The 26488-nt window shown below is 43.1% G+C and overlaps 1 protein-coding gene across 5 annotated transcripts in view; it reads right to left on the bottom strand.

Annotated features, from left to right (window-relative positions):
• The window catches only part of ERICH3 (glutamate rich 3), a 67393-nt gene extending 42063 nt beyond the window's left edge, over nucleotides 1–25330 (bottom strand). For 4 of the 5 annotated variants that reach the window (XM_075615801.1, XM_075615804.1, XM_075615806.1 and 1 more), the window contains exons 1-5: nucleotides 25049–25330; nucleotides 11357–11450; nucleotides 10602–10727; nucleotides 6882–6953; nucleotides 5596–5724 (exon numbers count right to left, since the gene is read on the bottom strand). In XM_075615801.1, the coding sequence (XP_075471916.1) occupies nucleotides 5596–5724; nucleotides 6882–6953; nucleotides 10602–10727; nucleotides 11357–11450; nucleotides 25049–25068 (441 nt within the window). In that variant the 5' untranslated portion in view covers nucleotides 25069–25330. The remainder of the gene's footprint in view (nucleotides 1–5595; nucleotides 5725–6881; nucleotides 6954–10601; nucleotides 10728–11356; nucleotides 11451–25048) is intronic. The other variant, XM_075615803.1, reaches the window with a different exon arrangement.
• Nucleotides 25331–26488: the final 1158 nt, after the last annotated feature.

Raw genomic sequence — 26488 nt, 5'->3', positions numbered from 1 at the left:
TTACTACGCGGGAACACGTGGCGTCATTTGATGCCGAAGACAAGGTAAGGAGGGGGGCACGAGCAGGGGGGAGAGCAGGCAGGGGAGCGCACTGTTGCTCTAATACAGCTATATCCCTTTGTCAGTGATTAAAATACAGACAAGGATTCTGGGTAATGTGATACAATTCAACACACTGTGTCACTTTGCTTCTATTTTGAATAAAAGCATTTCCTAGGGCACTGATTTCCAACAGGGGGTTCAGGGACCCCTATGGGTTCCGGAGGTGTCTCCAACGGGTTCACCAAAATAAATCTGTAATGGGCGATAACATGCAGTATAGAGGGTTCCTGAGCCCGTCTGGGGATTGCGCAAAGCCCCAAACTGCACCTTAGGTTGGGCGTTTTAGCGGTCAATTACAACAGGAGCTTCCAAAGGTCACTCCCCACAGTGGCATGGTACTGTGGGGCGTGACTGTGAATGTTCCTGCAGTGAGTGACAGCTATACCACCCATGCTGTCTGCACACACTGAGGGGCAGTTTGGGACCTTTTTAAGAGTGTGTTCCCCCACAAGCTCAGGACACTATGCTGCCTGGGATCAGTCAAACGTTTTTTTTAGCAACAGTCTGATCAGCCAGCAATAAGATTTATTCAGGGTTTTGCGGATAGAATATTTTCTAGCAGGGGGAGCACAGTGTAATAAAGGTTGGGAACGGCTGTCCGGAGATTTAACTTGCTGTATTACACAACCTGTGTATCAAAGCCACTCATTGTGCTTCTGTACATGTCTTTTATTGTGGTCAGTCTGTGTGCTTACTCTGAAGTAACAATTTCAGCTACTTTGATTAATATGTAGAAAGAAGGTATTGGATTTACAATAATGGAATTTCCGAAATAATAATATAATAATTATATAAAAACATAATAATAATTTTTTCATCATACAGCAGTATTAAAAAGATACGGTTATAGATTTTGATGCCATTTATTGGACACTCATAGAAATTATTCAAAGATAATATACATTCACTACATTCAAGCATGACCTCTGCATCTTGAAAGGTGACATATAACAATATCTATTAATATAACATACAACACAAAATAGATGTTGAACTGTCGAGTTGTTTTCTGCTTACATTACAGGTCCAAATATTTTACATTCATAGCATCTAATGACTCATTTAAAAATAATTAAATACATACAAAATATATTGTAATTGAATAGAGTTAGGAATGGCTACTGGGTGAAATGTTTCAATAATTACCGAGCAAATTTGAATCTGGTTATTGTAACTATTTGTGTTTAAGAGATAATGGGGAAGGGCAGGGTTGCAGACCTGGCTGAGACGTGTGAACGTGCTCACAATGTGGGGGGTTTTATTTACTGGACACTGTACGGGGGAGGGTTTTTGCCACTTTTTTATCCATTATAAGTTATTTAATATGTGGTTGAAACCTATTCCCACGTCCCATGCAAAGCCAGTGTGACCATTCTCCCAGTGAAGAGACCCCAAAGGGGGAAACGGCTGCCCGTGACCCCGGCTGTGCTGCAGAGCCGGGTAACGCGACCGCATATGCGTGCAGGGCTGCATGTTACAATGCATGCAAAATCAAGAGTGACTCACTGTGTGTGCTCATTTGCATGTCATTACCCAGAATCCCTTGTTGCAGTGGGAGCACTGTATGCTGGGCGATAATGGGGATAGGCAGGGTTGCAGACTTGTCTTAGACATGTTATTTTGCTCACACGTGGTATTTTTATTTGCTGTTTATGCCAACAAATCCCATCATTTTAAAAATCACTCATTATGAATCATGCTTTGGGTCAGGGGGGCGCAAACAGGGGGGCGTGGCAGTTATAGAGGTCCCACGCTCTCCCCCCAGGCATTTAAATTAAATGCCAGGGGACCGCGCGAGGTCTCTAGTGATGCGTCGTCATGGTAAACCGGCGTCGCGGGGTCACGTTACCGTGGCAACGTGACATCACATGACCCCCGCGCGTCACTTGACGCCGGAGCCGAGGAGGGGAGAGCAGGCAGGGGTGCGCACAGGGAAAGGTTTGCGCACCCTTGCCTCAGGTGATTATTTAATTTGAATTGTTCAAAAATGCCATTGAAATAACATTCTGTTTCCGTATAACTAATCTTATCTCTAATTCTCCAATAAAATCACCAGGAAGTCTCCAGCAACCACAAAGCATGGCTTCAGGCTCAGAGGTATTGGGGATCTGCATTTCGTGCTGCAAAATAATGAATACAGTTACAAATCCACAGCCCAGGTTCACACAGCTGGAACTGTAGGATCACAACACAAAAGCTGCACACTCTCCTGCAACATGTTACAGCTTAAGGCTGCTCAGCATTGTGGCAATGTGTGTGCACATATATAAAGGAGCCCTAACATGTTACATGTTACAGCTGCTCAGCATTGTGGCAATGTGTGTGCACATATATAAAGGAGCCCTAACATGTTACATGTTACAGCTGCTCAGCATTGTGGCAATGTGTGCGCACATATATAAAGGAGCCCTAACATGTTTATTATTCAAATATGTTTTGTGATAGTAGAATTTATAAAAAGGTTCCAAGGACAAACTAAAAAATAAAAAAACAGATTTCTATCATCTTCAGAAGGGCCAAAACCAGCAAAACTCAGGTAGTCAGAGCTGTCCAATCAGGTCACTGATCCCATAAGAAGATCCCGTTGTTCATTCTGATGTGGAATGTTACGTGGTAATTATCACTGCATGTAAACATGTGAATACCTTTATACTACATGGCCTCCAACAGGTCAGCTTTTCAGGATATCCCTGGGTCAGCACAGGTGGCTCAATCAGTCCCAGCTTCAGCACAGGTGGCAGCCTCTGATTGAGCCACCTGCACTGAAGCTGGGATAACCTAAAACAATCTGACCTGTTGGGGGGGCTGGAGGACCAGAGTTCAGAACCCCTGTTATGATGTATTACTGGACATATCTTTCCATCAGCCAAAGAAAACAAATCTTTGGAATCTAAATACGTTTGTTTGTTTGTTTGTTTGTTTGCAATATTACTGTATACTAAAATGAGTTGTGCAAATTGATTTTAATTTGCAAAGCAATCCTGCCACAAACCTTGTGTAACCCTTTCTAATTCATGTGAATCCAATACACGCACTTACGTTTCCCTGCAGACAACCAAATCAAACAGGAGTTGTTGTCTTTTAGCAAACCTCACAGTAATCTCCGCGCAGCGCACAAACAGATTTCCGCCAAGTTAAACAACGCAAGTTACGAGAACTCCCGTCAACGTTTATCAGGAGGAAACAATAGAATTATTCTGGTGCCAAGAACATGTTGACAACATATTCAAAGTTATGTATTTGGTTTATAACCAAGAGATTAGTGTTTGTACTTCTCTGTTTAACTACCGGTGTAGTCTTGAGAAGAGTAAAGAACAGTATTGAGATGTAGATTTGCATAGGGAGTGAAACACGGGACTGGTGGTTATACAAAACGTGAATGCAATGTTAGGTAATGTTAGTTACCAATGCAATGTTAGGTAATGTTAGTTACCAGTGCCATGTTAGGTAATGTTAGTTACTAATACAATGTTAGGTAATGTTAGTTACCAATGCAATGTTAGGTAATGTTAGTTACCAATGCAATGTTAGTTACCAATGCCATGTTAGGTAATGTTAGTTACCAATATAATATTAGGTAATGTTAGTTACCAATGCAATGTTAGGTAATGTTAGTAACCAATATAATATTAGGTAATGTCAGTTACCAATGCAATGTTAGGTAATGTTAGTTACAAATACAATGTTAGGTAATGTTAGTTACCAATGCAATGTTAGTTACCAATGCCATGTTAGGTAATGTTAGTTACCAATATAATGTTAGGTAATGTTAGTTACTAATACAATGTTAGGTAATGTTAGTTACCAATGCAATGTTAGGTAATGTTAGTTACAAATACAATGTTAAGTAATGTTAGTGACCAATGCCATGTTAGGTAATGTTAGTTACTAATACAATGTTAGGTAATGTTAGTGACCAATGCCATGTTAGGTAATGTTAGTTACAAATACAATGTTAGGTAATGTTAGTTACTAATACAATGTTAGGTAATGTTAGTTACTAATACAATGTTAGGTAATGTTAGTTACTAATACAATGTTAGGTAATGTTAGTTACTAATACAATGTTAGGTAATGTTAGTTACTAATACAATGTTAGGTAATGTTAGTGACCAATGCCATGTTAGGTAATGTTAGTTACTAATACAATGTTAGGTAATGTTAGTGACCAATGCCATGTTAGGTAATGTTAGTTACTAATACAATGTTAGGTAATGTTAGTTACAAATACAATGTTAGGTAATGTTAGTTACTAATACAATGTTAGGTAATGTTAGTTACTAATACAATGTTAGGTAATGTTAGTTACTAATACAATGTTAGGTAATGTTAGTTACTAATGCAATGTTAGGTAATGTTAGTTACTAATACAATGTTAGGTAATGTTAGTTACTAATGCAATGTTAGGTAATGTTAGTTACTAATACAATGTTAGGTAATGTTAGTTACTAATGCAATGTTAGGTAATGTTAGTTACTAATACAATGTTAGGTAATGTTAGTTACTAATGCAATGTTAGGTAATGTTAGTTACTAATGCCATGTTAGGTAATGTTAGTTACTAATGCCATGTTAGGTAATGTTAGTTACTAATACAATGTTAGGTAATGTTAGTTACTAATGCCATGTTAGGTAATGTTAGTTACTAATACAATGTTAGGTAATGTTAGTTACTAATACAATGTTAGGTAATGTTAGTTACCAATGCCATGTTAGGTAATGTTAGTGTAACCCTGTTTCCCCCACCCAATCTCATATAGGGTCTATCCCGGGGAAAACTGCTCTGGTTACTTATGGCAGTGTGGTGCATACCTACTGGTAACAGGGGGCCCTGAGTCTCCCGCCTGGTGTTATATGGGAGGTCAGGACAGGCTTCTGGGGTCTTGCCCGAATCATACTCATGGTGACAGCACCTCCTTCTCTTGCAGCCGCCAGATATGTGGGGTGAAATCTCTGCAGGAGAACTACCTCTTCTTCTCTCTGATAGATATCAGTCTCAGGCAAGAAGTACGTGGAAACAGATAATCTTTATTCTGGTTGCTCTCTCTCTCTCAAAATCAAGAACAGTGTACATCTTACACCGAATCAATTCTTAGCAATCAGGTCTTCACCTTTAGGATGTCCCTGGACATTCACTCCCGGCTACTAGCCACCAGGAGCAGTCCTTGCTCTTCCCTTACCCCCTTAGGTAATGTTAGTTACCAATACAATATTAGGTAATGTTAGTTACTAATACAGTGTTTGGTCATGAAAAAAAAAACAAAGAAAATATTTAACCCCCCCCCCCCCCCCTCCATGCTGCAGTGACTGGTGCAATATTCCTCAGTAAGACATTATCTGGCACTGAATGGGATTAAACAAGTGATCACAGCACACAGATAAAGTTACATGCACTGCGGAAGCCAAATATATATAGGCTATCCAATGTAAACTCCATAGGAGCAAGCAGGGAGGGTTGCTATTAGATAGTCCGATATATCTTCCATATACTCACTGACTCTGATGAATCAGACCGTTCTCCATCAATTGCCATGTGGCGGATGTGCCCACATTTTGGCCCAGTTGGTGGGCGGGGAGGGAATACGGGATATGGTTCTTCTTCAGGCTTCTTTGAAAGGTCCACCTGGAAAATCAAATCATTTTCCGTTTCTTAACGGGTACAGTTTGTATGGCTAACGCACCAAAGAGTCGGTCGCTGCCACAGCTTCTGCATCTGGAAACTGTCATCACCTATTTCACTAAATATATGACCTTGAAAATGATACTAAATATAAATATGTTTAAGCAAATGGAGCAAAGGTTCAATAAAAAAGCCAGGAAAAAAAAACAGACTGTAATAAGCCAAACAGTTACAATATGAATATAGGGGAATATAAAATGCTACAAAACGTGGCAGGAATAAAACAAATCATTTATTACGGCTGCAAAGAAGTGGGTTACAGTATAAACAACGCAAAAACAGCACAGGGTTTATAAAAAAGAAGGATTCCCAAACAGCAATTATACATTTGGTTTAAGTGCACTGGTTTTGCCCTCATTTTACTGCCACTTATGTAAGTAACCCCCAGGTGCTCACACATTGTATTATTTTCTGTTAACAACACGGTTTAAGTTCCAACTTTAGAAAGATGCCATGTGCTCCCGCGTTAACGAGGGGTAAAGCTCGGCAATGTGAAGCGATTCCATCCAGCCGTTTGTTTTGTAATTGTTTGCATATTTAGGTCTACAAACGTATCCATGAAACCACAAACACTACACAACATGCAGCACACACATCGTACGCAGACCTTGTTTGTGGCTAATTAGGGATTTGTACCTAACTCAAAAATTCTGATCAGGGTTAAGTTCGAAAGTTGTTTATATAAAATGACAACGTAGCACACACAGTGTACTTAAAGATGTTTTGTTATCCTCGTACACCATAAAGCAGAGGCGGCCAACCCCACTCCTCATGGGCCACCAACAGGTCAGGTTTTGCAGATATCCCTGCTTCAGCACAGATGGCTCAACCAATGGCTCAGCCTGAGCCACTGATTGAGCCATCTGTGCTGAAGCAGGGATAACGTGAAAACCTGACCTGTTGGTGGCCATTGAGGACTGGAGTTGTCCGCCCCTGTCTTGAAGGTTTGTAACTACTGTAGGAATGTGTGTTGGGATTTTTGAAGAAAAAGCCCTGATATGTTAAGTTTTCATAAATAGTCTCAAAAACTAAAAATATTCAGGCTGCAGAGATGGTCTGTAGGCACCGGGTTAATATCCGGTCACATAACAATTCTGTACCTTCATTTTCTGAACCCGTTCTTTTCTGGCAAATGTTTCCAGTTTCCTTTTTATATCAATCTGGTGGTGACGCTGAAAATAAAGGTGGGATTTAAAAAGCAATATTAGACGAGGAAAACGGATCATACGGGAGTTAAACTGCATTAGAAAAAGGGAAACGTCCTATAATGCAAATAGGGAAAAAAAACAGTTTGATACCAATTGTACAAGTAACAATTCATCTGATTTTTACCGCGTTCGCGCCTCTTCCCGGTGATAATATTTATTTATAAAATGTTTTACCAGGAAGTAATACATTGAGAGTTATCTCTCGTTTTCAAGTACGTTACCGTATTTTCTGTCTGTGCACCTCCAGCCAGGAGTGAAGCTGGTTAAATTAAAGTGCAGGGACCGTACTCAGACGTCAAACATTTCTACGTGTATTTACCAATGGGGAAAATGTAATCAAACCATATTGTAGCATGACCCCAGAACAGGACGGGAGAGAGGCTTTCTACAGTGTTTCCTTCTCCCAGAACAGGACGGGAGAGAGACTTCATACAGTGTTTCCTTCTCCCAGAACAGGACGGGAGAGAGACTTCATACAGTGTTTCCTTCTCCCAGAACAGGACGGGAGAGAGAATTCATACAGTGTTTCCTTCTCCCAGAACAGGACGGGAGAGAGAATTCATACAGTGTTTCCTTCTCCCAGAACAGGACGGGAGAGAGAATTCATACAGTGTTTCCTTCTCCCAGAACAGGACGGGAGAGAGAATTCATACAGTGTTTCCTTCTCCCAGAACAGGACGGGAGAGAGAATTCATACAGTGTTTCCTTCTCCCAGAACAGGACGGGAGAGAGACTTCATACAGTGTTTCCTTCTCCCAGAACAGGACGGGAGAGAGACTTCATACAGTGTTTCCTTCTCCCAGAACAGGACGGGAGAGAGACTTCATACAGTGTTTCCTTCTCCCAGTAGAACAATTAATGTATCAGGTTGTCAGGCACGTATCCGTGAATCTAAATTACAAACGCAATCTTTTCAATGGCAGTCGGAGACACTAACACCAGATGCCTGGTCACTAGCAACGATATCTTGGTACACTTTGTAGCTTTTGTATCATTGTTTATTTTTTCTCCATGTGAGATTGTATCTCTAACGTCACAAAGAACAAAGTAGTGTAATAGCTTTCCGCAAACAGGACGGAAATCACAGGGGTGGACAACGCCAGTCACGTGCAACCAACAGGTCAGGTTTTCAGGATATCCCTGCTTCAGCACAGATGGCTGAATCAGTGGCACAGACTGAGCCACTGATTGAGCCACCTGTGCTGAAGCAGGGATATCCTGAAAACCTGACCTGCTGGTGGCCCAGGAGGACGGCAGTTGGCCGCTCCTGCACATACGATATTACATTGTGAGGATTCAGGCCACGCTGAAGGTCGTCGGGTGTTTTAGATTTCGATCATCCTGCGGTACTTCCCAACTGCAAAAACATATTTAAAATTATATGTCCTTTCAAATCATGGAAGTCTTAACTAAATATGTTTCCCAAATCGGTCGACCGTCCATAAAACATTTTTAAACAAAGTTAGAAAAACTGCAATAAAACAAACTGCTAAAATACCCAATATACTAATTAGGTGGGGAAATATTCATCTTGTGTTTTGAAAAACTAATATAAATGGGGGAGGAAAATATGTATATTATTTGCAATAACTGCTTGATGTATTTTTATTCAAATTCTTTATCCTTCTGCAAATGTTTCTGAAAGCATTTTTAGTTCTCATCACCTTACATCATATATCCTGATATGCAGGGGTGCTCAACTCCAGTCCTCAATCAGTGGATTGAGCCTCCTGTGCTGAAGCAGGGATCTCCTTAAAACCTGACTGGTTGGTGGCCCTTGAGGACTGGAGTTGGCCACTCCTGTGTTAGCAGTTCTACTCTGTGGCAATGTGGAATAATGTCACCTCTGTTCTAACATCCACTTTAGCATCCTGCCTCACAAAATCAACTGTGAAAACCACCATGAGGAGAGTGAGTTGTAGCAACATATAAAACTAACCCCTGTCACAAGTTTTAAATATCTGGGCATATGGTTTGACTCCCATTTAACATTTTGGTTGCACTTTGATGCCCTGAGATCCAAAACCTATGCCAAACTAGGTGTACTTTATATGAACAAATCCTCTCTAAGCCCGCTTGTCAGAAAGCGCATCGCACAGCAGATGCTAATGCCAACTATAGACTGTGGGGATATAGTATATGGTAAAGCGCCCCAAACCCACCTTAGCAAGCTAGCCACCCTCTACAACTCAATATGCCACTTTATCCTACAATGTAACTACAACACACAACACTGTGAAATGCTCCAAGAACTAGATTGGCCATCCTTCGAGTCCAGGCGCAAAGTATATTTTTCCTGTCTTGCCTTCAAGTACTTTCTGGGCAAGCTACCCATCTATCTGAACAATCTCCTCACCCCCTGTTCTTGGTCCCAAGGTTCAACAAAGTATCCGCCCGCTCCTCCTTCTCTTACCGTGCACCCCACAACTGGAACAATCTACCAGAGACTCTCACATCCACCACCAGTTTAAGTTCTTTCAAGACTTCAGCTATCTCACATTTTAATCTCGGCTGTAACTGTTACATACGCACATAACGTATATTGTCCCTTACTGTCCATGAAATGTCTGTAAATATAATGAATAATTTCTGTAACCTTGTATTGTCATCATAACTCTGTGCCCGGGACATAGGTGAAAACGAGAGGTAAGGCTGCGCTTATAGTGCCGGTGACGTCAGGCTGCGGTTGCAGGAAAAATCAAATTGAGATGACTTCCAGCGATCGCGACCCAGCTGTCGAGTCGCGCTTACTATAAGCGCACGTGGCGGCGGCGGCAATGCATTTGTCTTGACGTGACGTCGCGTCACTGTCTCCGCAACTGTAAGCGCAGCCTTACCTCTCAATGTATTACTTAGTGGTAAAACATGTAATAAATAAATAGCTCGGCCAACGTTATCTGGAGAGCAGAATAAAAACTGGTGTCGCTTTTGCACAATATTCACACATACTGCTACTTACTGGGCAGCTCCCCATCCTGTGATTGTTACCAGGCTGCATTTAAAATGATTGATTTGCTCATAAATTGTACCACAAATAACACATGAACGTGCTGAGAGGAATAGGGATTCCAGCTTTTATTCACTTTGAGTGATCATTTTGTTAGAGGTTATTTATCTACGCGCTCTCATCCCGTGTGAACAAAAAGGAGCAAAAAGAACTAGGCCGCGTCCTTCAGTGCTTGAAAAATAGGTTTTTCAAAAACACAATTTTAAGTTCCAAGATTTTAACATCTCACAGTTGATTTTTACAGTATAAAAATATTGTATTTCTTGTTAACTGAAAATGATCACTGCGCAAGATACCATGCAGAATAAAGACAGCTAGTTATTTCCAACACTGCTTCTAAGGCCTGGGTATAATCAGTGCCGTCTTAATGCATGGGCACGCTGGGCAGGTACCCGGGGCCCCACGAGCATAGGGGCCCCATGCTAATCTATGCACAGACCAGAATTTAACACTAATTTTCCGATCACCCGCCTCAACATTCAAATCTCCCGCTAACTCGGTAGAAGGAGAAACATTACGACTTGTAGCGGAGAGTTGGCGGGGCCAGTGCACTGCTTTGCCCGGGGCCTATAATGCTGTTAAGAAGACCCTGGGTATAATCCTACCTCCATGTCAATGACCTTGTGAAATATGGCGTGGGCCAGGCACTCCCGGATGTATTTTTGATGATCGCGCCTCATAGCGTTGATTCTGTATTCTTTCTCAGATAATATTCTTCCACTTCTTGTAATCTATGAATATACAGTACAGAACCTTATCAAAATGTATCACACATTAGGTAATATCGCTGTGCCGCTTCATAGCAGTTAGTTTAAACTAGACCATTGTTTTCTATAGACTTACTTGTCAATCCTTACACAAGTATGAAACCTACTCTAGCCTACAGTATGTTTAGCAATATCCCTCTCATTGTAATGGCCATTATTGTTTATTTCATTTACCCTCTTTTGTATTTCCCTTTTTTAACAAGAGAGGAGAGAGAGGAGAGAGAGGAGAGAGAGGGGAGAGAGGGCAGAGAGATGAGAGAGAGGGCAGAGAGATGAGAGAGAGGGAAGAGAGAGAGGGTAGGGAGAAGAGAGATCAGAGAGAGGGGAAAGAGAGAGGGGAGGGAGAGAGGGGGAGAGAGAGGGGAAAGAGGGAGAGGGGAGAGGAAGTAGAGAGGGGAGAGAGCGGAAAGAAATAGGGGACAGAGAGGGGAGAGAGGAGAGAGAGGGGAGAGGGGAGAGATGAGACATGGGAGAGAGAGAGGATACATTAGGCTCATATGGGTACACATATTACCAAGTGTCGTAAAAAAAAAAACTGTGTAAATATGTATTTTTCAGAATAAACCTAAAGATTAATGCTGATGAATTCCTACCAGCCCAGATCTTTGGAGATGTCTTCTGATCCGCGTATTGTTGAAATAACCTGATAGGTGTTGGTCTGTGAGGCTGTTGTAGGCTGCAAGTGGTCTGAAACATACAATACATTTGTCAGTTACACAATTATAGCGACAGTAACATGTATTGTAACATAACGAGGAGCCCTATTCTGATTCACCCTCCTGTTCCACATAACCACAACTCCAACCTGCGGAAGTCACTGGGGCAATGTCCCAGGTAAAAGCAGGATTTATGGATGCCAAAAAACAAGGGTCAAATATATGTCATGCTGTATAGTCCGAAGCTGCCGGTTTCAGATGGGCATCCCCCGTAACTTCAATGGGGATTTTGGATGAAAAAGGATGGAGCGGCTGCTTCGGACACTATAGAATAATGCCCATAGTGTATGGTCGCTGCATTTAAGTTTGTAGAATACGGGCGCAGAACTCCAATATGAAAGTGTGATGTCATAATGAGCTATAGAATGATTTGCAGATGCTTCGAGCTGAGCGGTATCTCCCGCGTGACCGCTGTATTCGCAGGTTTTTATCCTCTCTGCGCTTGGCCGGGCGGGGAAAGACACGCGCTAAACTAACATGTAGCGGTGGGAGAAAAAGTAACGCCTATAGGGGCGGGAGTCACGGTATTATGAGATGAGCAGGCCGTGTCCTAACTTTGTTATTTAAATAACTTAGTAAGGCGACATCTATCGGAAAAGGGAACGATTACACTCGAGGAGAAATGTGTTACGTTTTTATGGCTGATTTCATCACTGTTATTTTAAATTCAGGCATTTCACGTCAAGGCGCTAAAATACGGGATAATTATCCACCCCGACTGGGACAATGGGACAAGTCAATGAAATAAGGAACAATCCCGTATAAATACAGGACGTCTGGCATCCCTACCATAGTATCAATTTAGCAAAGTTACGTTGTTAAATACACAAAGCGCCTCTCATGTTTATAGTATAAGTATACTTCCGTGACAACAACAAAAACACATTTTAGGGCTTCAAATCATTTTTTGACAATATTGAAAGCCTGATAAATAAACTATGGGACATTATAAAAAAAGAAATCTGCCAATCTCTTTCCTGACAATTCCTTTAAAAACACAGAGTCAGTTTTACCAGATGAAATACTGCATTCACACACAGACAAATCATACCGGCAATAGAAACTTCAAGACCCCGGCACATTTCATCCATCACACATGAAATTCACTGCTTTTTGTTGAGTTCAGGATAGCCCTTTCCATTATTAAAGAATGATATGCATATGTTTTATGTATGGTGTAAATTTAATAGAAACAAAACGTGAACAGCCTACACTGAAACTTTTTGCAGAGTAAAAACGAGGTGAAATAGTTAGGCTGAAACCAAACGGACGTGCCAAATAAACAACTGTCCTGACTTGTATTTCTATATTACATGCCCTCCAAGATATCTGAACCTAAAAAACATATTTACTCAGTACGTACTGTACAGCAGGGATGCTCAGTTCCAGCCCTTAATCCTCCCCAACAGGTCAGGTTTTCAGGATATCCCTTCTTCCGCACAGGTAGCTCAATCAGTTCCTGCTTCAGCAGAGGTGGCTCAATCAGAGGCTCAGTCTTTGACTGAGCCTCTGATTGAGTCACCTGTGCTGAAGCAGGGATATCCTGAAAACCTGACCTATTGGGGGGGCTTGAGGATTGGGGCTGAGCGCTTCTGCTGTTCATTACGTCTATAATCATCTATGTCAAATGATTCAAAAGAACGTCTTTTCAATCGTTACGTCCCTGTTATTTTCAGTAATCGTCATTCACTTTACACTCGTACATTGGCTGTTTCTCTATCGATGTTAACACCAGAAGAAGCAGAGATTTGAAAGAAATATTAAGGTCAATGGATAGAAGAATGAGAAGAAAGAAGCGCAAGAACCCCTGTCCAAAACTTCAGTGACCAGGAAACTCGTTTTACCAATACCCACATTAAATGATCTTCAGGCAAATTCATGGCGTGCTTTGTATTCAGAGCACAAAATAATACTTTATAAATATTAAGTGAGGCACAAATCACGGCTTCCAAGGCTTGTTATATAGTAGGCGCTGGTGCAGCGCGGGGGTGCGCCCGGCTTTGCGCGTACACATGGCGTGCGCATTTAGTTGTTAGGATGCAAGCGGTGACACGCGTGGTTAGGGGACGTAACTGACGTCACAGCGTTAGGCCGCGCTGTGATTGGTTTGCGGCGTGGCAGCAGCGCGAAAATACAATTTTATTGTAATTTCCCTGGTCGGCCGTGCGCGCGCGTCCCTAGTATAGAAACATCTGGCTAACAGCCAATTATAATTGACGCGCGCGCGCACGGTAGCGCACGCTTGCGCACTATATTACAGGCCTAACACTTTGTGGCAGATGAGTATATATTTCCCTCCTCATATTTCTCGACCCAGCACTCTTCTTAGCGTTGCTACTTCATGTATCTGTGGAAATACGGTGGGTAGAAATGGCTCTTCTCATTGCAAAGCTATATCCCTTCACAAGCCCCAGTAACCTAGCGATGTCGCACGTGGAATAAAATGAGACAAAAGCCGGATCCCCCGGGGTGTGCCTGGATCCCTCGGGGTGTGCCTGGATCCCTCGGGGTGTGCCTGGATCCCTCGGGGTGTGCCTGGGTAATGAGGGACATGAAAAACCAATGCTACCTTGGGCTATTTTTAGAAATCACGCCCTTTAGGAAATGTACATCATCTTCCACTAATAAACATGCTTTCTGCTAATTAACCAACGCGAAAATGAGACATTACGATGTTAAAGTGCCACTGAGTCATACTTCTTAGGTTTCGCTTATAGTGCCAACGACAGCGACAGCGACGTCGCGGCAAAACAAATGCATTTCCGCCGTCGCGTGCGGTTATAGTATTTTCCAGCGAGCGTGGCCTGACCGTCGCGTCGCCGGCACTATAAGCGTAGCCTTAGTCGGGTAATTGCTACAGATAAATACGGTCAATTAAAAATAAACGTTACAGAAAGTATAGTTGACTCTATGCTACGTACTGATTACAATGGTGCTATAGCAACTGCCTTGTGTTCCTTTAGCCTCTGTTTGCAAGCTATGAGGAATTACAAGATGTTTCCTTGTTACTGCTTTAATAAGGAAGTAAACCTTGCAGTGCTTTGCGCCCTTCTGTTTATTTGAGATTGGATATATGATAAAGTGCAATTAACCTTTCCATTGTACTAATTACTATATTAAAAGTAGCTTTGGTCGATGTCAAACCCCTAAAAATCACGAGCAGGTATCTTAGGGGCAGTGCATGGGACGAATAGTAGTAGGCTTAAGCTAGGGGTCGCCAGCTCCAGTCCACAAGGCGTAGGGGTGCCAGGGGTCCAGAATTGAACCGACTGTCCTATATTTGGACACTGTCCATTACAAAAATGAGAGGTAATACTGGACATGTATGTGCATGCCGGTATTACCTCTCTGGATATGTATGTGCATACCGGTATTACCTCTCTGGACATGTATGTGCATACCGGTATTATGTCTCTGGACATGTATGTGCATACCGGTATTACCTCTCTGGACATGTATGTGCATACCGGTATTATCTCTCTGGACATGTATGTGCATACCGGTATTACCTCTCTGGACATGTATGTGCATACCGGTATTATCTCTCTGGATATGTATGTGCATACCGATATTACTTCTCTGGACATGTATGTGCATACCGGTATTATCTCTCTGGACATGTATGTGCATACCGGTATTATCTCTCTGGACATGTATGTGCATACCGATATTACCTCTCTGGACATGTATGTGCATACCGATATTACCTCTCTGGACATGTATGTGCATACCGGTATTACCTCTCTGGACATGTATGTGTATACCGGTATTACCTCTCTGGGCGTGTATGTGTATACCGATATTACCTCTCTGGGTGTGTATGTGTCCGGTATTACCTCTCTGGGGGTGTATGTGCATACCTGTATTGCCTCTCTGGACATGTATGTGCATATCTGTATTGCCTCTCTGGACATGTATGTGTATACCGGCATTATCTCTCTGGACATAATGACCTGACTGGCTTGGGGGGCTGCGGGATTTCCCCGAGCAGGGAGAGAACAAGGCTGTTGCTAGGGTGCTAGGCAGCTTCCTCCTTATTGATTGGCTGCTGCTGGGTAATGCAGCCAATCAGGAAGAGGTGTCAGGAGCCTGGGGCTGTGGCTAAGGAGAGGAGGAAACAGCATGGAGCGGAGAGGTGTGTGTGTCTGTCTCAAGCGTGTCGCACCTTTCACCATTGTGTCAAGTATTTTTGGATAAGCCACCTGGCAACCCTACTCAAGGGCCACAAACAAGTCAGGTTTTCAGGATATACCTGCTTCAGCACAGCACCTGTGCTGAAGCAGGGATACCCTGAAAACCTGACCTGTTGGTGGCCCTTGAGGACTGGAGTTGGCCTCCCCTGGCCTAGGCATTATCCAATGCGTCTTAAATATGACATTGTCAAAAATATGTTTATTAATTGATTATCACAGGTGGGAGAGACCACCCCTTTGTGAGATGCAAAACAATGTGAATAGTGATCCTTCTAATAAACCCTGCAACACTAAAGCCACAAGCCGCATACCCTTTGTACATTTGGTGACATCGCCAGTTTTCTCTGTTCAGATCATTGACATCTTCTAACATCAAGCCCCAGTCAGAAATAAGGCTGGTGCACTTAGAGTAGCAGGTAAAATTGGATTTGAGAACAGGTAGATCCCCGAATAGCACTATCTGAGTCTTTATTTAAGTACATTTCAATTGTACATTCAATGCAGAATATGGGAACGTAATGGGTGTTTCTCAAATATGATTTATCAGGTCCTTAAGAATTGCTTCAAACAGCAGTCCAAGCTGCAGTTTTTTTTATTTTTCCCTTTAATATGTGCATCAATACAGTCTACACAATAAGTCATTAGCTAAGTAGCCGATCGATCCGTTCTCCTGTAATCGATCGGGGAAGATTTGGCTCAGGGGTTCACTAAATGGCTGTCAGTGCAGCAGAAGAGGACCAAAGATGCAAAGTTCTGTGGGGAAGATCATGTGACCAGGCAATCACTAGATACAATTGGTGCACTGCTAGGGCAGGGCTCAAAAAAGGGTGTGCCAGAGACTGTTTCCGAAGAGGAAGGGGATATGACTTTGTAAATGGTTGCTATAAAAACAAAAAAGGCTTGTTGCATTATAATACATTAAAAATGTCACTCAGAGTTGTGTTTTTTTTATGCTACAAGTTTTTTTTCATAGTACAGAACTGATTTATTTTTTTTTAAAAAACACATGTAGGATATTGCTCGGTCTGCAGCTTTAAGGCCAAGTGTAGATACTTCTGCAATACTATTTGATATATGTGTGTGGAAATAATGCAATATGTTATTCCAACCTTTTACCAATGGAAAAATACTCCAGGTTTGTTTTCTCGCGTGCACTGATAACACTGGAGCTCATGTATTAAAACTTCCCAGGTATAATACCAGTGGGGAAAAAAACCAGCAACAGAATTAGGGAAACAGCCAAACAAGCAACAACTTTCTTTTTCTTCTCATCAAATCTCTGGACATGTATGTGCATACCTGTATTACCTCTCTGGACATATATGTGCATACCTGTATTACCTCTCTGGACATGTATGTGCATACCGATATTACCTCTCTGGACATGTATGTGCATACCGGTATTATCTCTCTGGACATGTATGTGCATACCGATATTACCTCTCTGGACATGTATGTGCATACCGGTATTATCTCTCTGGACATGTATGTGCATACCGGTATTATCTCTCTGGACATGTATGTGCATACTGGTATTATCTCTCTGGACATGTATGTGTATACCGGTATTACCTCTCTGGGTGTGTATGTGTATACCTGTATTGCCTCTCTGGACATGTATGTGCATACCTGTATTGCCTCTCTGGACATGTATGTGCATATCTGTATTACCTCTCTGGACATGTATGTGCATATCTGTATTGCCTCTCTGGACATGTATGTGCATACCGGTATTATCTCTCTGGATATGTATGTGTATACCGGTATTATCTCTCCGGGTGTGTATGTGTCCGGTATTACCTCTCTGGGGGTGTATGTGCATACCTGTATTGCCTCTCTGGACATGTATGTGCATACCTGTATTGCCTCTCTGGACATGTATGTGCATATCTGTATTACCTCTCTGGACATGTATGTGCATATCTGTATTGCCTCTCTGGACATGTATGTGTATACCGGTATTATCTCTCTGGACCTAATGACCTGACTGGCTTGGGGGGCTGCGGGATTTCCCCGAGCAGGGAGAGAACAAGGCTGTTGCTAGGGTGCTGGGCAGCTTCCTCCTTATTGATTGGCTGCTGCTGGGTGATGCAGCCAATCAGGAAGAGGTGTCAGGAGCCTGGGGTTGTGGCTAAGGAGAGGAGGAAACAGCATGGAGCGGAGAGGTGTGTGTGTCTGTCTCAAGCGTGTCGCACCTTTCACCATTGTGTCAAGTATTTTTGGATAAGCCACCTGGCAACCCTACTCAAGGGCCACCAACAAGTCAGGTTTTCAGGATATCCCTGCTTCAGCACAGCAACTCCGTGCACGCGCCCGCCCACGAACCAGCGTGCACTATATTACAAGCCTAAGAATAGTACAGCAATGCACAATCTGAGGAGAGGAATAAGTGAGGCTTTTTGTAACAGAGAGAAACACCGAGATCTAATTCTGTCCAATGCTTTACAGCCAGAAGGTAAAGGGCGAACAGGCAGTAATATGTTTACATCAAAGCGTTCTATTCTACCTCGCCCTCTAATAAAGGTTACTGTAAGGTTAAGGATGTGGCAATATATTCCTTCACTTCCTTGTTCCATTTAACAGCCATACAGATGTAGTCAGTGTTATTGCAACCCAAAAGTGCGCTCCCGGCGGGTGAAATAGCGCCATAGCCCCGCCCCCTTCTTACGGGCAGCCGATTCCAAACAATGGCCGCTTGTCCCCTGGTACGTTGTGTGTGACGTCCGGCAGAGAGCTCGGCGGGTTGCAGTAACGCTTGCTACACCTGTAGGTACCGTACCACCTGGGAGACTGAGCGTGCATGCTGGCGTATTTCCTCTGGCTTCCAAAGATATTGGGATGTTTAAAATGGGATTACAAGTAAATAAGCTTCCCCAATACAGTAATAATAATAATAATAATAATGTGTGATAACTGCCCCATTTGGCTGTTGTAACAGACCAAGGGTGTGTCACTCCAGTCCTCAAGGGCCACCAACAGGTCAGCTTTTCAGGATATACCTGCTTCAGCAGAGGTGGCTCAATCAGTGGCTCAGTCGAAGATTGCACCACCTGTGCTGAAGCAGGGATATCCTGAAAACCTGCCCTGTTGGTGGCCCTTGAGGACGGGAGTTGGCCGCCCCTGCTCTAGTGGATACGCACTGCGTATAACCGGATGTTAATTTAGGTTACCGAGCATCTGGGCCACAGAGTTTACTTACTGCCATTCAAGTGAATGGGAGTTATCGCTGAAGCAGGTATGTTACCCCACACCAGTGCTTGATGAATCTACCCCATTGTGTTACTGTACAAAAAAAGGCTATCGGGTGTTAGTAATTCTGTCTATCTTGGTCAGCTCTGCTTCCCAGCTCCGCCGTGCTCCCTTCCACATTGCGTTAACTACAGGGCCCTGTTTTAAGATAGTCCGGAATAGTTTGAGTCCCCTAATATTCTGTCACATTACATTTCTAGGTTTGGTTTTTATGACTCTTCAATAAAGAATATTTTTTGGCCAGACCTGTTCTTCTCTTTGGATCGTGGTGCGCTGCATTCTCTTCTATTTGCTGGACATTACATTTCTAACACCAATACGGTGGAGATTCAGTATACCCCAGTGCCAGGTATTACGCTGCCATTCACGTCAGTGGCAGCCAGCCCGGCCTCTTATCCCGGACCAGAGCTCAGGGAATCCCAGTATCTCTGGGCTGTGCTTGGCCACTGAAATGAAGCTGTTTGGTAGAGGCACACACCAAACACATACTCTGTAAATCTCACCTATATCTGGTTTACAGCTACACAAAAATAAGCATAAAATATTTTGAAAGGGGTCCATCAATACCCGACTAGCACCCTCTCTATCCACCTTTAAGTCCCATCTAAAACACACCTGCTTAACAAAGCATATGAGTCGCTCCGTGGCTGATACTAAACACCTGATACATAAACCTTGGCCCCTTGCAGACGCACTTAACAGAGCACACTCCTACTGTCTCTGTACGTTCTTCCTACTTACCAATTAGACTGTAAGCTCTTCGGAGCACGGACTCCTCTTCCTAAATGTTACTGTTATGTCTGAAGCGCTTATTTCCATTATGTGTTATTTGTATTATTTGTTATTTATATGATTATGCCACGTGTATTACTGCTGTGACACGCTATGTACATTAATGGCGTTATATAAATAAAGATATACCTACATACATCATATATGAAAAGCATTCTATGCCCATTATATATTGTATATGTCCCAGAGATTCTTTGGTAGACTATAAATAAACTTGAGTCGCCCCGAAGGCGCCTCCCTAATAGAGACTCCCCAATATGCCTTCACTGCCCCTGTCAACCAAGACTGCATGGAAGGGGTTAACTGAATGAGAAAAAGAGATGTGCTCAGCACATCGGCCGTTTCCGATATCATTCCCATTTTCCCCGTTAGATGTCAGCACCGACGCCATTTATATGTTAGTCCTCTATGGCTCGTTGCTGCTTCCCTACTCCGCGCAGTGCATGGCTCTGCGTAACCCCCACATGTCCCGCGTAATCTCATTTCGGTACGGGGTTTGGGGCGACGCGAGCCATAGAACGGTTAGAATCCCTGTTCTGAGAATTTCTTTCAAATTTGTTTCAAAATTCAAAATGTATTTCGTAATGTACAAAACTTGTGTCTAATTTCAATACTGCAATTATTTGCAAAGCGAATGTATAATACTTACAGGTTATTATTATTATAATTATTATTATAATTATTATAATTCTGTCTCTTCCTGTCTGTCTCTTGTGTAACAAAATAACTGCTGTTGTTCTCAAACTGACTATAAAGTATTGTGATCCCCCCTTAACTGCAGGCCTGTATTTACTTAACATAAGAAATAATGATGAGGATAAGTGTAATATTACAAATACAGGAGACTGTGGGAGACGAGAGACATGTCTGCATGACTGTACACGTGCATTCCCTTTATATAGCAGCAACTATTTATACAGAACTTTACAGGATAACTTACACACATCGGAACATAGGAAGTTTATATACAATGCATGTAATAGTGGGGAAAACATTATATGTTATACACCATCACCTCCCCCCATCATCACCTCTCCCCCTCACCATCACCTCTCCCCCTTATCATCACCTCTCCCCCTTATCATCACATCTCCCCCCACCATCACCTCCCCCCATCATCACCTCTCCCCCTTATCATCACATCTTCCCCTCACCATCACCTCCCCCCATCATCACATCTCCCCCTCACCATCACCTCCCCCCTCACCATCACCTCCCCCCGCAGGCGGGGGGAGATGGTATGCGTCGGCGCGCCCCCGGCGTTAAACAGAAGATAAGCCGGCAGAGGAATGAGCAACTCTTAGGGTCCGTCCCCAGTCACTGCATGCACACGCGTGTCAGAGCGCCCTGCGGCGCGTGCCCCAGTTTCAGGCGCAATCTGTTGTCTGGGACACGCGTCCAGTGAAGAGCAGCAGATCGCGACGGGGGTGTGGCGGGGACGCCGCCATGATATCACGCGGCTGGTTCACCCTCGCTGGCTGAACCGCCGCCGTGACGCGGCCATCGCTCGGCCGCCACAAGACGTAACTCTTGTCTTTTGGGAAAGGTGGTCGCGCGTCGCGCTTTCTGCAGGCGCTGACAGGTAGTAACTGGGGCCGGCCCCATAGAGGGCCGTATCTTGTTCGCACCACGCACACCGTAGCGCACGCAGCAGCGAGCAGTGGGGACGAGGCCTTACAGAGGGAGAGCAGGAGGGCAGGGGAGGAGCGCGCTCTAGTGGTCTGACCCGGAAGTCTTTCTTACTTCCGGTGTCGGCTGCTAGAGGGCGCTCCTCCCCTGCCCTCCTGCTCTCCCTCTGTAACAGCTGCTCATTCCGCATTTCCCCCCCGGCCGGTCTGAACAGAGAGGGATGGGCTGCCGACAGGAGGGGGGGGGGCGCGAGCCCACATGAGCTCAGGACCCCTGGCTATAGCTGCGCCCCTATATTATACTCAAATTAGCAAAGCCGTTAACTTAGAACCATTAACAATCAATAATGAGTATCACACTTTAGTGAACAAACTGCAAACAGTAAACAATGAGAGAAAGGCTTCATTGACCTTATTAGTTTTCATTCTACGGGGCTGGTGCCCGGAGCTGCAGCAATCACCGCTATGTGATGAAGCCCATTACAATGCTCATAATCTTTACTGCTTATCTGGAAATTACCCCCAAATCTAGAGATCAATTTTAACGAGAAGTTGAAGTCGCTTTATCAGAAACAAATATCTCCTGCCCTAAATGTTCGGAACGATGCATTGATCTGGCTGTAAATTGTCTCATTTCTTTTTATAGCTTATACGAGTTTATTATCCAAAAGCAATTAATAGAAAGTGGACAGGTTCTACAGCCCTGCTAAATGCCTTTTGATCACACATCTCACCCCTGGGAACACTAAACTTCAATTCTCATTTTGTCTACAGAGATGGAATTACTTGATGTAACTGAACCATGTTTTAATGTGTTTAGCGATCCTGAGTCCTGAATAAGCAATTATATATTTTACTACTGCAGAGGTAAAAGAACATTGTGCATCCAGCAGTAAATGGATGAAATGCAAGACTGGGAGCACTAAAATGAGTTTCCTCTTTCACCATATGAAGAAATACTGAAGCTACACTTTCCTTTTAATAATACATGAATAATGTAAATCTCTTTCCGAAAACCATTATAGAAAGTTGAATGTGTTCACACCTACTCTATGAAATCCAAAGCATGGACTATAGGTTCAAGAAGCTACTGTACGTTTGAATACTCACTGGACCAATAAAAGAGGCCTGGGCAAAGGTATTTTGGCTTCCCAGGATAACAAGAGTATGGATGTAATTAGTACCAGTATCATTTGCAATGTGCTCATCTTTTGTGAGAAGGTTTGAGATGCTGCGTCAAAACAATATGTCAATAGTGTCCATTCAGTTATTGTTCAATCAAAGTAATTGAATTAATAATCGTATAACATTTTTAGTGGCGAGAGTAAAAATGTTATATTTGTGTACGGGTCTCTTTATGATACTGTTGCAAGGTACTTGTGTATCGTTCTCCTTGTTGCACAAGTAATCAATATGAGGTGTACTTAAATGGAGCAATAGCAGGAGTAAAGGAAGTGTTATGTGACACCTGTAATTATACAATGTAGCAATTGTAGAAAATCTTTACTAGAGATTTGCATGTCTGTCCTAGTTCAATTTGTGAAAATCCCCTCCAAATTTTTTTTTAAAAATTCTCAACACCATACAAAATGTCTGAGAATATATTTGGCCATTTGCAGGGCAAAAATAAGAATCTCCTAAAAAAATGTTATGCACATAAATATAAAATCAATAGCAATTTTCCAAGATTTGACCACATTTTGCTTAAAAAAATGGTTACTTTTTTTGTCAATGTTTGGGTTATTATATTTTACTTTAATAAAGTTTATCTAAGATATTAATATTTGGTGTTTTTTTTTTGATATTTTAAATACTTTTACAACAGCCCCAAATGTCGAAATTTCGCCACGAAGAAGAATACACGCAAATATATCTCGCGCATCTCTAGTCTTCACATAAATGGCCCCTATTGCATACGAAACTACTGCCCGGTGCCGGAGAACATTTTTGTCACGTCACTAGGAAAGAGCTGATCTCTTTTCTAGCACGGGGAAAACGTCCTCACAATATATTGAGGAGGGGCCAGTGTTTGCAATGGAACAAAATCTGCTTATTAAACTTTATAAAAGCATAATAATTTACTGCGGGTCTACTGTATATTTTCCCACACGGCTGGAAAACAAGGTTGCATAATGTCTTATTATATTTGTGTTTGTTCAAATAGATGAACTGCATTACCTCTACATCAATAAGAGGGGGAAACAGAGCAAATATTCAATTCTGATCTTCTATAAGGTAAATGTAACCCCTTTAAAGACAGGAAATCTTTGAAAGTCTCCTTGAGGAATGAAAAGTGAGTCTGATACAAAAGAATGTCATAAGCAAAAGACTGTACATCAAGGTATATCTGCCCCCATAAGGCTGCGTCCCCACTAGCGCTGGGCCCCTTTTACTTACATATATCTGTATATGCAAGTCCCCGCTCACGCGGTGCGCGTGCGCTCACCCACGGTTGACGCTTGGGTAAACAAAATTTTTTACTTTTGAGCGTGCTCAACCTGCCCGCAATGCCCCCCCGCTTCCGAAATAGCAAGGACACCCGGCGCTCAAGCATGAGCGCGGTCAGCGCTAGCGGGGCCGCAGCCTAATGCACTCTCATTTATTTATTAGCAATCACACTATACAATGTGACAAAGTCAATCAATATTTAGAAGATACTCGAGACCCAAATTTGTCAACTTGAGAATGAAGCTAGAGACATCCAGAGAACATGAGGTGTATTTACAGGCTATGTATAGAGTATTAGCGCACACTGAAATCGTAGCGCCTACACTAAGGTAATATCTAATGATCCCTGAGCTTGCAATGCAACTTAAAGAGCGTATTAGCTCTTAGAAATCAGTCACTGACGCCAAAACCTCTGCTTTGTGACTCATCATCAAATCAAACATTACAACTGATAAACTATTATACATTATACTCCATAAGGATGTTCCTGGGGCATGAACACACGTAGGATTAGGTAACGTCATATGTGACATAATTATAAAACCGCGTTTTGGGCGCTAATGTTCAATAACTGGTCCTTTCCTGACTTTGCCTCCGCATCATTACACGGACATATTTGTGCATATTTTGTGAAAGCTCTTATCCTGCCCTTTCTAGAAGGAAAAAATAGATCATGTGGAGGATCACAAAACCTCGAATAACATTTCCTAAACTATTGCACACGTGGGTTTTCCAAGTATAGGCCATTACCAAAGGGGCATAGATTTTCTTTAAATGTACCATTTATAATAGTGTATTTAATTACAAGTGGTATAAGGCAAAAAAAAACTAAAATAGTTTTTTTTAATGTCAACGCATCTCCTGATAACTCATTCGCTTTCTGAGGGAGCAGCAACGTATTGCAAAGTAATGCAGCTAAGGCAGGGGAGAGCAACTCCAGTCCTCAAGGGCCACCAACAGGTCAGGTTTTCACGATATCCCTGCTTCAGCACAGGTGGCTCAATCAGTCTCAGATGCAGCACAAGTGGCTCAATCAGTGGCTCAGTCTTCGACCTGTGTTGAAGCAGGGATATCCTGAAAACCTGACCTGTTGGTGGCCCATGAGGACTGGAGTTTGCCACCCCTGAGCTAAAGGGGTTACATCCCTTCTAAAATGCCTATGTGGCTGTAGTATTGGTAATGAACATCCCTAAACAGGACTTGCCTCCACATGTGCCTAGAAAGCTTGCAGCTTGGCCGTCCGATCCCTGCTCACTTACCCGATATAAGGGTGGCTCATATTTGCAGGATGCCTCTCTAGATGTGATGGGCATGCAGTGGAAAATTATTCTTCAGAAGGATACAGTTTGCCCAAAAAAATAAAGGGAAAGGAAAAGGGGGGGGGGCAACTAATAGGGCTTCCTCACCGCTGGATTCTAATCTTTTATTCCACAGGCAAATGCTTTATAGCGCAGCGTGGAAGCCCTCACTGCTCGCCCTGCTGCTTGCACTAATGACATCCCCGTTGCTAGGGTGAGCCACATGATGATGCTTTGAAGAAGGGAGGCTATGGTTGTGTACGGCCAATCGTGTTGAAAAAAATCCCTATTCCTTCCCTCGCTGTTTCTCTATCCAATCAGCACAAGGACTCGGAGCACAGGGGCGAGCGAGCTGCTGATAGGTACTGTCACTGATACTGTATGCTCCCGTTTCCTTGGTGCTGCTGCAGCCAGGCACAACAATGCTGCTTTTGCAACACAGTCAATCCCCGAGTGAAGGTTAGCAGTGGGATAGAGGAACATGGCAGGAGATCTGAATCGTCATACGGAAACATCGGCCAGAGGAAGCAGTATCAACGCATGTAAAGGTGCAATATCCCTGTCCCCCGCCCCCAAAAATAAGTGTGTGTAAACATGCCCCCGCTTTATAGTACTGATGGTGGGTACAAAAGTTACAAAAACCCTCCACGTACAGCAAATAAAAATATCGCGTGTGAGCACATTCACGTCTCAGACAGGGCTGCAATACTGCCCTTCCCCTTTATCTCTTAGCATACAGTGCTTCCACTGCAGCCAGGGATGCTGGGTAATGACATGCAAATGAGCAATAGTGTCACCTTTTACTGCATGTCTATTTTAACATGGACCTCTGTAAGCTTATGCCTGCCACAATACACAGCTTTTCAGCACAGCCTGAGGGAAAGTGCAGAGGCAGTAACCTGCTCACAGACAGCTCTTTCAACCATTTTGGTCTCCTCAGTGTGAGGCTGGTTATACTGGCTCTGCAATGTGAAATTGGAATAGGTTTCAACCACACATTGTATAAATTAGGGTGGGTAAAAAAGTGACAAAAACCTTCCCCTGTAAATACAAAATGCTACTTGTGAGCACAGTCCCGTCTCAGACAGGTCGGTATATCACAATGGACATGAAACAAAAGGTAACACTGTATTGCTCATTTGCATGTCATTTCCCAGAATCCCTGGCGGCAGTGGCAGCACTGTAAGCTAAGAGATAATGGGGAAAGGCAGCTTTGCAGACCTGTAGCAGCATAAAGTTGTGAATTTCTCTGCAATAACACCGTGGGCATTTTCATGGGGTGATTGCGATCAGCGCGCCACAGGAACGCAGATCAGAATATAGCCGACTCAGTGACGCCATGATTGCTTGATCTCTCCGAGGAGCAGCCTCGTGTTACCAATGGTTCGGAGGGGCTGTGGC

Source organism: Ascaphus truei, chromosome 10 (assembly GCF_040206685.1).
Source record: "Ascaphus truei isolate aAscTru1 chromosome 10, aAscTru1.hap1, whole genome shotgun sequence".
In the NCBI taxonomy this organism is placed as follows: Eukaryota; Metazoa; Chordata; class Amphibia; order Anura; family Ascaphidae; genus Ascaphus; species Ascaphus truei.
Note: the sequence above shows the minus strand (reverse complement) of the source record. Positions and strands in the feature narration are given on the sequence as shown.